We start from the raw sequence: 12,379 nt of genomic DNA on the forward strand, positions 1-12,379 counted from the left end.
GACGTTTGTTTCATGTTTTTGGTGTCTTTAGACACTTTCATTTTTTTCTTTCTATCCATTTGTGCATTGTCAATCAGTAATAAAGAAAGAAACCTGAGGTCCCGAGTTTACTCTATTACAAGAGAGGAACAGGATCAATAACAGTTCAAAGTATCTTAGCTGCAAACATGTGAGAACAGGTGGGATTATAAAACAAGGTGCGTTTCCATTATTCCTTGAATTGCACAAAACCTAAATATCTCAATAAAAAACGGTAATGGAAACACCTACACTACCGTTCAAAAGTTTGAACGGTAGTGTACATTTCGAAAAACTTCTCAAATGTCTAAAAAAGTTTTTACAATCTCATGAGGTGGTTTTTCAGATATGTCGATATAAAAGTTTATCGCAAAATTGTACTGAAAAACACACTTTTTTCGCATTTACACTTTCCTGGACGTGGTTTGGTCACATGACCAGTTCATTTCAAATGTTCTGGTATCAGTAGACACAGGAGGAGACAGAAATCTTTTTAAAAACAATAAAAAATATATAACCGTCATCGGTGATAGCAAACAACAATGAAATGCAATTTTACAACGAATTAGAAATCTCCTTCCCTGTCAAAGTGGAGTCTCGCGGGACAGGTAATACGCTAAGCACCATTCAATGGAAACACCTGCAAATCATATTGAACTTTGTCGAAGTTTAGAAATATTGCTTTTATATTGCAAAATACTGTAATGGAAACACAGCTACTGATGATTCTAGTTAGAATTAGTCAGTTGTTGTAGTGTGTAGATAAAATAATGAAAACACATGGATTAGCTTGTTGTAAGTCGACATATAGAGATAATCTGTCTGAACTGTTCGCTTTAATTTGAAAATGAACAGCAGAAACATGTGGCTAACAAGCTAGCAAAGAGTAGCAAAAACAACAGAGAGGAACATTAGCTTTCTTTTTGAGTTTTGTGTCTGAAGCCTGGTGAATAATAGTGTTTTTATTACTGTGTGGTGTACTGGTTCATATTGAAAGCAGTTTTTTTGTTTTGTTTTTTTCTTTTTAAAGGATATGAGCAACACTGGTTTAAACAGCGAACAATGTTGGGAGCGTGGTGCAGTGGGGGGCTTTTTTCACTGCTGCACCCCTAAACATGCAGCAGAGCAGGACTGCGAGGAGGAGGGAGGAGAGGCAAAACAAGAAGCCTACAGATCCTAATGCAGGGCTACTCAGTTTGGTTCTACATCTAGCGGGTAGAATCAAATTAAATGGGTTTAACAGCCTAACAGGTTTTGCAAATGACTGATTAATTTGAGTCAGGTGTGTTGGAGCAGGGATACATGGAAAACCCGCTGGACTGTGGCCCTCGCAGGACCAAACGTTGGTAGCCCTGTCCTAAAATCTCCAACTTATTCAAAATGCTTCAGCGAAGGTTCTGATGGGTTCTGATCTTCATTGTGTTCCTGTTAAAACTGGAATTCTTCTCCTCACAAATCCTTAGTGACCAAGATCCATTGCGTCTGAAAGATTTCATATTTCCATAGTTCGAAACAGGTATTTCTCTTTCAGGCTGCAGGTTTACTTGTGGTTCCTAGAGGTTCCAAGACTAGACTGGGGTGCAGAACCTTGAGTTATCAGACCCTTCTCCGAGGAAGTAGCTCCCAGTTCGGTGTTGGGAGACAGACACCCTCTCTACCTTTGAGATCAGGCTTCAAATTTCCTTTCTGGTAAATCTTATAGTTAGGGCTGGCTTGGGTGACCCTTAGCCATCCCTTTAGTTCTGCTGCCATAGGCTGAGGCTCCTGGAGGATCTCCCATAATGCACCAAGCCCTTTCCTCTATGTTTTGCTCTTTATTCTTCATGAATAAATATCTGAAATTGTTCTAATTAATTAGTGATTCAATTTTCTTTTTCAGCAGGTATTCTTGGCTTAGATTTATGGCGCTTGATGACCCCTCTTTCCAGTCTTTTCCACCTCAAACTGGTCTAGGCAGATGGCCGGCCTTCCTGGTTGTGGTTCTGATGGAGGTTTTTTCTCTCTACTGTTGCCTCGTGCAGCTCAGGGTCGAGGATTGACTCAAAAAGAAGATTTAATAGAAACCACTGGTTTCCTTATCATTTTGGTTATTAATTGGACTGGTGTGGCTCATATAACGGATTAATTTGAATGGGATTTTAATTTATTCATGGTAGTCATGTCATGGTGCGTTGGGGGACAGCAGACAATGGACTGGCAAGGAGGAACTGAAACCAATGGCCTTGATACAGTGAAGGTCTAACTAGACACAGGTGAGGTGAATGAGCAAATCAGACCAGGTGAACTAATGAGTAGGAACCAAAAAGCAACAAAGAACTAAACATAACCCTAAATATCAAAAACCAAGACTATGACAAAAACCCAAGAACATAAATCAGCGATCAGCAGGTGCAGACGTCACTCACCACGTCGTAGTGGCCATGTTGTGCTGACAGGTGTAGAGGAATCTGCCCCTCATCTGACTGGCCGTTGACAGATGAGCCTGACTTCAGCAGCATCTTCATAGGCTCCGCCTTCCCCTGCCAGGCGGCATAGTGCAGCGGCCGCATACCTGCACCACCGAGGCACACACATGCACGATGTGAACACAAAGGGCTTCTGCATCCCACTGTATCATGACGGATGAGTTTGTGTTTGCACATGAAGGAGGCACACAGTGCAGCTGACCTCCCTGCATACTGTAGACTTGATTTTTTGTTTTGTGTGTGTGTGTGTGTGTGTGTGTGTGTGTGTGTGTGTGTGTGTGTGTGTGTGTGTGTGTGTGCGTTTGCTCCTCACCTTTCTGGTCTCTGATGTCGACAGCAGCCTGGGACTCCAGCAACAGAGAGATGAGCTCCAGATTCCCATTAAGAGCCGCATGATGCAGTGGAGAAAACCTGTAGTGCACGCACACACGCACACACACACGCACGGTGGTTATATTTCTGGCATGTGACATCATCAAGGTCGTCCTGTGTCATCTCCACCAGGCGTTCCCATCACATCACATTAGATATTTTTATCTTTTTCTATTTCTTTTCCTGTGAAAGATTTCATTTGAAAGACGCCATACGGAGTCGATGAGGAAGAGCTCGGCGACGCAGAGTGGATTTCAGAGAAAGCAGCAACAACTGTTGATGTAGTTCTTTCTCTGCTATCAGCCATCTCTGATTCTGGAGGGAATATTTGCCTCCTGAGGAAGACGATTGGTCATCTAGCAACAGTGAAAGTGATGCTTCTGTTGGAAACCACAGGGCATCCATAATAATAATAATAATGTACCTGAAACTTCACATGAAGTAGATGGCAACTCGGAGGCTTTACTAAATGATGTCTGGGAGGCAGAATTTGAATATTAAGACCGCAGGGGTTGAAAACTTAGAACTGAAGCATCTATGGGGACAGCAGAGGTCCAAATAAAGATCTAAATACTGATGATGATGGCTGTGTTTGAAATGAGGAAGAGCATCAATGGATTTAATCAATCGGCCTATGACAAGAGTCATAGTTCATAGTCAAAGTTATGTAATCTAACACAGCTGCCAACCTGTGGGGCCACAATATGAAATTAGATGAGTAATATTACTGATCTCACAAACTCTGGTTCAAAGATGAAGTTTAAGTGCTGTGCTATGATCTCATAGAGGTTTAGAGCTACAGCTGCATCATTCCCAAGGAAAAATGTGCTGAATGTGTTTTTTCTTTTTTAATTCAGGTTAACTAGAATTTTATTTATTTGTGCTCTGTGCCATCTGCATTTAGTTTAGTTTATATTTACACATCTTAACAAATCTCCTGTACTCATTTTATTATAAGTTCATCAGTATGTCATTTTTCAGTGTAAAAGAGGTCCAGGGCTCCAACAGGAGATTCTGTCTTTTTATCTGTTCAATGTGCATTTTTTCTTAATTTTTTTGTTTTCTATTTTTACATTAAGTTGCTATTAGTGCTATATTTTTTAAGGTATGCAAATTTTGAGATTTTCATTTTGGAGCCATCTTCTACAGCCATGAAACAATCTGCACCTTCAAACTGCACAGACAAAAAATACAACAACAATTAGCAAAAAAACATGTTTTGTTTTTTCTTTTTAAGGAAAACTATTTATGATTTAACCCATTAAGACCCAACCCATGAAAAAATGGTAAGAAAAGTCCAATTTTAAAATATGAAGTCTTTATTTGGCCCTTTAACAAAATGTAACAAAAATATTAAAAAAATTTTGGGAGGGATATCTACCATTTATTACCATATGATACATTAAAAATATTATAATGTGATTTTCTGCTTCTGGGTATCTATTAGGGGACAGAAGACTAGTATCAGATTGTGTTCCAGAGGATTTTGAGCAAAGTTTATACCATGAATTGAAGCAAAATGTCACAGAAAATGTATGTGAGAAATATGTCATGTCGGGCTCTTATGGGTTAAAAGAAATCAAGAATTGGGTGAAATGTGTCAAGATGGCCAAAGTCTTGCAGAACAGTTTGTGTCAGAATTAATTATAGTATTAAACTACAGTTATGAAAAAAGACAAATTTACACCTTCCACATGACTAATGTAAAATACATGATTATTAAATTAATAAGTCAATAATTACAATGTTGAAACTGAATTAATCTACAGAAATGAACAAACCATGGACATAAAAAAGTGCAAACATGCTTTTAAATTGCCAGGCTGAGGTTTTGGGATCAGATGATGTAAAATCTGGTCCACACTCACGCATACCATACTCACCCATAAAAACACACTCACAGGTCAGTGGTAATAGCAAAGCTTAGCATGACAAATGGATTTAACAGCTGAGGATTAAGGATCAAACATTTAATGTGTATCTTTACTGCAGAGCTGCAAAATAGAGCAGAGGGAGGAAGAGATGAAAATGGAGGAATATACATGGCACGTAGAAGAGAAGAGGTATTGTATTATGTAGAGAATCCAGTGATTGTGTGTTTGAGGCCAGAGGGCATGTGTCTTGTAGATGGGACTGATACATCAGCCGTGATGGATAAGTAACAGTGTAAGGAAGAGAAGGCAACATAGCCCGAGGACACAGTCAAGTCTTTTTAACACACATCAGATCAGACGCAACGCCTTCCTGCTCTTTCACAGACAGCTGCTCTGTCATGTGACAAATTTTCTACATATTGTTTTTTAAAATATGCTCGCCTCGCCCAGTATCATCTGTGTTTATTGATGTAATAAGAATGCAAGGTTAAAGATAAAAAATAAATAAATGAACCGTTTGCAAATCTTGCTCGGAACTGATGATGCAAACAAAGACTGACTGTTCTTTGAAATTTCCCAAAGTGTCTTTGTCTTTATATCAAAGTATCAAAGTAAAGGTTCTTTAACTTGTCCTAATATCTGTCAAGCTGTTTCTGACTGAATCTGGAGATGTTTTCTCAGGTGGAAACTAAAGAAAAAGTGCAACAAATGGAGCTGTTATCAGTGTTTGCTTCAGTCCTGCTTTGCGCAAGAAGCAACTGGAGGATTCATCTTGTTTGCTTGACCGGGTCTGGAGCTCCTCAGAAAACCGGTCAGCACTTACCAGAAGATTCTCAAAAATCCACCAGCAGGTAAGATGCAAAAGCAAGAAACAGTCTAACAAATACAAACCCCATTTCAAGGCAATCTTGAATCTTTATATAACAAGAGCAAATATAAGAAATGGTGTTTTTATTGATCAGATGTCCAGATGGATAGAGAGTAGGTAGAAACCGAAAAATACTACAACCATCAGATTAACTGGTGAGGGTGCCAGGATTGGGTATAAAAAGGGCATCAACCAAAGCCTTAATCTTTCCAATTAAGGATGTGGCAGAGATCACCACTTGGTGCAAAAGTCAGTCAGATAATAATTAAACAATAATTATATGTAAATTGCAAATAACTATGGTTTTAAATAGTACTGTGAAAAGAATGAGGTGCAAATAAAGAAAATAGTGACAGAATTTAAGATAAATTACTCATTTTCAGTGGAAAAGTATGATATAGATTTTTTTTAATTCAGTTTCTTACCAGTTTCTCTAATACACAGTTATAAAAGGTGAATAAATACTTTGAACAAAATAAAATATTCTATATCTCAATGGAGCCAACAAAACATTGTAAAATGTTGAAAGTTGCACTTTTTAATCAGCGAAGTAAAATTGAGGAATTTCCTTTGACATTTCATTTTTTGGGATGGCTTCTGTTGAGCTGATAGTAGTTGATAGTAAATGGGTGAAAGGAGTTGGGATTATTCTTGGTCTTCAGGTGGCAAGAAGAGTTTGTTTTGGCCTATTTTACACTTTATGAGAAACTTTATCCATGGTGGGGCGGGTTTGGTACAAGGTGGGGTCCGTGTCTTTATATGCCACAGGCCTCGCTCTATTGTTGTATAATGCTCCAAACAAGGCTGCACATGTAAAATCTACCTTATTTTCCAGTTTATATTTCTTTGTTTGAACTCAATTTCTTATAAACAGGTGGTGCCTTCTTCTTCTCCCAACAAGGACTTGTCACAGATTGAGAAGAAAATGCAAATTCACAGTTTGAGGGTGAAGTAAGGGACCAGTAAGGACACTGGCTTTAAAAGCAACAACTGAACAACATATAGATCGTTGCATAAGAGGTTCAAAGTGCTTTCACTCATTCATTGCTGCAGAGATAACAGGAGGAAGTGAAAGTGCCGCGCTGGAAATTCGCTGCCTTGCTGTCTTGTTCTGCCAAATGGGAGGCGGAGCATCCAGGAAAAACACGAACGGTTGTAGTCGACTTCATCCTCAGCTGGGTTGTGATTACACCTTTGAATAAACACTGCACAGGCATCTCACTCAGCAGCTACTGTGTTGTCTTTACCTAGCGATTCCCTCCAGGGTTACACAGGGATGTCGTCACACAATGCCGAAGTCGGCTGAGTGAAACATCCATCCATTTGTGTGTGGTGTGTGTAGGCCTGGAGAGTGTGTCAGCGGGGTGTAGGCATGGGGGGGAGGTGAAGGGAAGCCCTTGCCTTTGCCAAGTTGTAAAACGTGACATGCAGTATTTATACCGTTCTCTCCTCCACAAATCCATCTCTCTCTCTCTCCATCTACATCTCCTCAGATCTCCCTCCTGACATTCTGACTTTACCCCAACGACTTTTTCTCTCCCCTTTCTCTTTCTGTTCTTCATCTCCAACGCCCTTCTTTCTTCTTCTTCTATTTGCTTCTCTTTGCAGTTTCCGTCTGCTGTTTCACATTACTGATTCATTAAGATACTACAGAGAAATTAGTGTCAGTAGAAGCTCCACATCTGGGCTTCATTACAAACAATGAGATGACTGTGATTCAGTTTGTATTTGATTAATCTAATCACATTTTATACACCATAAGCTGCTCATAAACTGTCACGCAGATCAATAATTAATGTGCATTAATGTGGCCTGCTGAGTCATTTCTGAATGATTTCTGTTTTAGAAACAAACTCAGTTTTATTCTTCTCCTTTCAGCTCCTCTAACCGGCTGCCCGTGTTTATTCATCGACGTCTCATATCTGATCCTGTCTAAATTTGTCTTTCTCCTCGGCTCCTCTCTGTTTCTGGATTTCTGTTCATTTCTATTTCCTCCCCAGTGTTTAGCACACACATCCAGCTTTTTGTGCAAGCTTTATGCAGGTTCTCCTTACCTGCCACACATGCATACGCAGACACACATGGTTTGACCCATTTTCAGTAATGAGTGATTTTTCATGCCTCCAAGGCTTTCCAAAGAGCACAGAGATCCAACAATCCAACTGGACAGAGTGACATTCTGTCTTCCATTAGCTGGGTGTAGTTTGGACGTAGATGTGTTGATGTTGGTATATTTGTGTCTGGATATGTGTGGGCACCAGCTCCTGGCTCATGCTGTGTGATCACACCTGTCTCCTGCCTCTGCTTAGTCTTTCATTCCTTCCAGCTTTCTTTGGTTTTATAGCATTCGGACACATTAGGGTTGGGCAATATGACCATATATGGTTTCAAATTAATCACAAATTTCAAATAATTTCAAAATGATTAATCACCATTTGTGAGTTTTAAATGCCTGAAATTTGCCCATTTTTACTGTATTGTATCAACAGAGTTAACTGACCTTCTCTTGGGTAAATGTCAGATGTCCAATGGTCAGTAAATGCAGCATGTAATGTACATCTAAATCGTCTCTACCATGTTCTAGATCATAATGCAGAATTCATATATCATCATCTCACCAACCATCTCCGTGATGATAATTTCTGTAATAAAACCAGTCGTCACAGACTGAAGTTAAACAGCCAACATTAATGAAGAAACTCTTATAAAACTGATGATCTGGATAAAAACCGTTTTTTCCTTTAATCGTTAAAGTGAGTGTTATATAGTATATAACAGAGTATATATGAAGCTTCTTAAATGCTTCTCTGCCACACAAATATCATTACGAAAGTTTTGAATTGATAACTTCTGTGGTGACGACAACAAAAGCAATTACACAATTCAGCAGCAAGAATTAATCCAGTAAATAGACGGTATGACCTGAGCTCAGCATCATGGAGTAAGTCTAGAATATAGTACTGAGAAGGCCTTTTTAAAGTTCTTGAGGAATAACAATTAAGATTTTTTTTTTTTTTTATATTACGCCTTGGTTGCTCAAAGGTCAGGGTATACTGTATATTTACTTTAACTGCATGTGGTCTTCATTTTCCACAAAGTCTCCTGTCTTCTGATATTTCTTCCAGGTCTCCGTTATTCTAATCTTCTGCTGACACAAACACATTCTCTGCAGTGTTTCTGTCATAACTGCGGCGGAGATCTCCTGTAATGTACTCCCAGACCTCAACAGGGATCCCTTTACCCAACTTTATAAAAGTGAATCTTTTTCCTCTGTATCCGCTCAGTGCATTGTTACTGTCACATCTCCAGGCTCCTATAACATTTCTTTTTTAAATTAAACTTCAAAGTGATGCATTAATTTCTACCAGAGTTGCTTTTGCAGCAGACAAAAGTAGCCACGTTACCATCAGCCCACATTTACTGTACGAATGGTTTAGGCCGAATTAAAGAGAAAGGAGGAATAATGTAAACAAATGTATCAAATTACACTGTTCAGTTTCTTTACTCTATATGAACTTTTCTATTTATGAAGTTGCAAGGGATTTGCTTTATGTACTGTCATTTCCTTGTCATTTAGTGTCAATTAAATATCTTTCATATTTGGGATTCCACTAGACAACTTCCCTTCTGCTTAGGAAACAGCTGCACACTCCTTTGAGCATTCATTCAACCAGATTCAGGAAGTCATCACTTTGAACAGCTTTCTATCAGCAGATTAGCTGCAAAGAAACGTGTAGTTAAAACATAACTTACAGTTCATAGCTTTCAATAATTTAATGTTAGAGAATTATTTAGTGATAATACAAATTATTAATGAAAGAAAATATTTTGTTGTTTTGTAGCAGTACCTCATCAAAGCAACGAGTAAAACTTTTCACTAATTAATTAAATGGAGTTAACAGGTGTAGTTCTCGAAGGTAGCCTTAACTGACAACAAACAATACTCTCTGCTGTTTAGAGTTAAAATACGCTATTAGCACTGTGGTTTAGTTAGCTAAAGAAGGCACATACTGATGCTATGTAGGATTTTTAAATGCTAACACGGGCAGGAGCCAAGAATCTGACAGCAAATAGCAGCTGTAACTATGAATAGTGCTAATGTAGCACTGTGGTGAAGCTAGCTACAGGAGACACATGCTAATATCAAAATAGCACAAGCAGGAGCCAAGAGTCTGACAAGAGGGTGTAGCTGTAACCACGGAAATGTAGCCCTGTGCTTTAGCAAGCTACAGGAGGCACCTGCTAATGCTAAAGTAGGATTTTTAAATGCTAACACAGGCGGGAGCCAAGAATCTGAGCAGCTGAAACTGTGCAAATGTAGCACTGTGGTTTAGCTAAGTGCTGCAGGAGCATGCTAATGCTAAAGTAGGAGTTTCTAATGCTAACATAGTCGTAAGCTGGTGTCTGACACTAGAGGGCAGCTGTAGCCATGAACACTCCTAGCAATAATAACATATTACGCATAAAAAGCTAGTGTTGATGGTGAGAGGGGTGGAGCGACGGAGGACGAAAGCTGCAACGTTGTTGTTGTAAACTGCATGAGAGAGAGAAAGCTAATTCTGTGTGTTCAAAGCAAAAAAGTTTGTTATAACTGTTGTTGAGAGTAACTGTATAGTTTGGACCAGATCTGAGCAATAAATACCAAGCCCCTTAATATTTCTTAATAAATATGAAAAATGAATGTTTACAATTATATTAATTAATTAATTGAATTTTTTTATTTAAATTACCGAGTTCAGAGTTCACCTCCCAGCACCAGCGTCTGTTTCAGGCATTTTCTTTTAAGTACATGTTGCTATTTTGCAACTGTGTGTTAATAAAAGCACTCGCTTTTTTCCATTCCTTCACAGGAAAAAAATATTGAGATATGTATTATGTATTTTCATAGAGCCCAAAAATACTGAGATATGATTTGTGGTCCATATTGCCCAGCCCTAGTTTAAATACCACATCTGGTGGCCTCCACAGTCACCAGAACTCAATCCAACAGAGTGGCTTTAGGATGTGGTGGAACAGGAAATTCTCATCATGGATGTGAAGCCAACAAATCTTCAGCAACTGTGTGATGCTGTCATGTCAATTTGGAGCAAAATCTCAGAGGAATGTTTCCACCACCTTGTTGGATCTATGATATCAAGAATGAAGGCAGTTATGAAGGAAAAAGGGGTCCAACCTGGTACCGGCAAGGTGGACCTGATAAATTAGCCAGTGAGTGTATCCTCTCGTACTCTCAACGTACAAAATAAATATCTTCTTCCAGTAAAACTTTATGCATTTCTACCACATCTGTACAACTAATCAGAAATTTAAAATTTGCTTTGTCATCTGAAGCATCCTGTGAATTCACCATGTTGTACTGTTGAATGACTTTCACACTGCAGTTTCTCAGTCTGGGATCATTAAAGTATGTTTGATGTCTGAGTCTGATGTTCAAATTAGAGCTAATGAATAAATGAGAAAGAGGTTAGCAAGAGTGCAAAGGGAGGCTAATTACCCATGAGTGTAAGTGTGTCACTGGTAGGCTACTACAGGAAATACAGGAAATAGGGGCCATGAAATTATTAGCATGTCAACTTTCATTCGCTTGGCTTTGTTTGTTTATTTCTACTCTGTCCATCTCAGTTTATATGCACGCTTTTTTTTATTATTTTTTTTATAAAGGTCACCCTTCGTCCACATCGATGCATATCACATTCAATTGGCTAAAACGTTACAGAACCATTAAATAGTACTAGAGCAGAGAAATGTGCACTCAGATGCTAAATTTAGTTTCTATTGTGTGGTAAAAAGTGGCTTCTGGACCAGTGGGAAATGGAAGTTTTCCATTATATTTTTTCAAGCACTCAACTTCTCTAACCTCATGTCCAATCTTCACTAAATTTGGTTATCTTCTAATATTTGCCACCTGATACAGCTCATTTGTGGAAGACACTGCAGCAGACATTTAGTATAAGGGAATTTGGGTCCCAATTTAATCATTTTGTTATTGTTTTATTATTAAAAAAAAAAAAAAAAACAGCTACATTTTGTCAATAATTAACAGTGCAATTGGTCATTGAAAACCTTGCAGTAGGAAAATTAAACTAAGAAATAGAGTTTTATGCTTATTCAATAAATTAATTAATTTAAATTAAAATTAATTAACTTTTACAAGTTTACCAAAACACTGTTATAACTTCAGGAAACACAATCGCAAAGACAGGTGTCTGTGACCTATTTTGGTAAATGGTAAATGGACTTGTACTTATATAGCGCTTTTCCAGTCAGTTTGACCACTCAAAGCGCTTTACACTACTTATCACATTCACCCATTCACACACACATTCACACCCCGATAGGCACATCGGGAGGCAACGTAAGGTTGTCATGTAGTCATTGGAAACCTGGAATCGATCCGCCAACCTTCCGGTCGAGAGACGACTGCGCTTCCTCCTGAGCTACAGCCGTAAAGTGTTTAACGTTTTGTACAGTCTTTCTGAAATGTAAAATTGTTTAGTCAAATATAATTTTTTTAGTGTAAATATAAACATGGTTTTTTATGATGTAAATGGGAATAGCAAGAATGTTAAAGTGTTTCACTCAATGTAATATTGTTTTGCACTTCCTGTCCACCGTACTTAAATCTTCCTTGTTCTGATGCTCACTTTGAACTTCAAGTGGTCTTCCCAATGTCTGCATGACTAAATGTGTGTGATTGGCTGGATAGACATTTCTGTTAACAAGCAGTTAAACAGGTGGACCTAATAAACTCACCAGGGAGTGTAAGTGGGCTTCAGTGAAGT

General features: G+C 38.5%; 1 protein-coding gene across 5 annotated transcripts in view; it reads right to left on the minus strand.

The window, feature by feature from the left end:
* Positions 1–12,379, minus strand: part of caskin1 (CASK interacting protein 1) — a 141,800-nt gene that overhangs the window by 51,490 nt on the left and 77,931 nt on the right. For all 5 annotated transcript variants that reach the window (XM_041996796.1, XM_041996784.1, XM_041996788.1 and 2 more), the window contains exons 3-4: positions 2,797–2,894; positions 2,424–2,569 (exon numbers count right to left, since the gene is read on the minus strand). In XM_041996796.1, the coding sequence (XP_041852730.1) occupies positions 2,424–2,569; positions 2,797–2,894 (244 nt within the window). The remainder of the gene's footprint in view (positions 1–2,423; positions 2,570–2,796; positions 2,895–12,379) is intronic.

The sequence above is a fragment of the Melanotaenia boesemani genome, chromosome 2 (genome assembly GCF_017639745.1).
Source record: "Melanotaenia boesemani isolate fMelBoe1 chromosome 2, fMelBoe1.pri, whole genome shotgun sequence".
NCBI lineage: Eukaryota > Metazoa > Chordata > Actinopteri > Atheriniformes > Melanotaeniidae > Melanotaenia > Melanotaenia boesemani.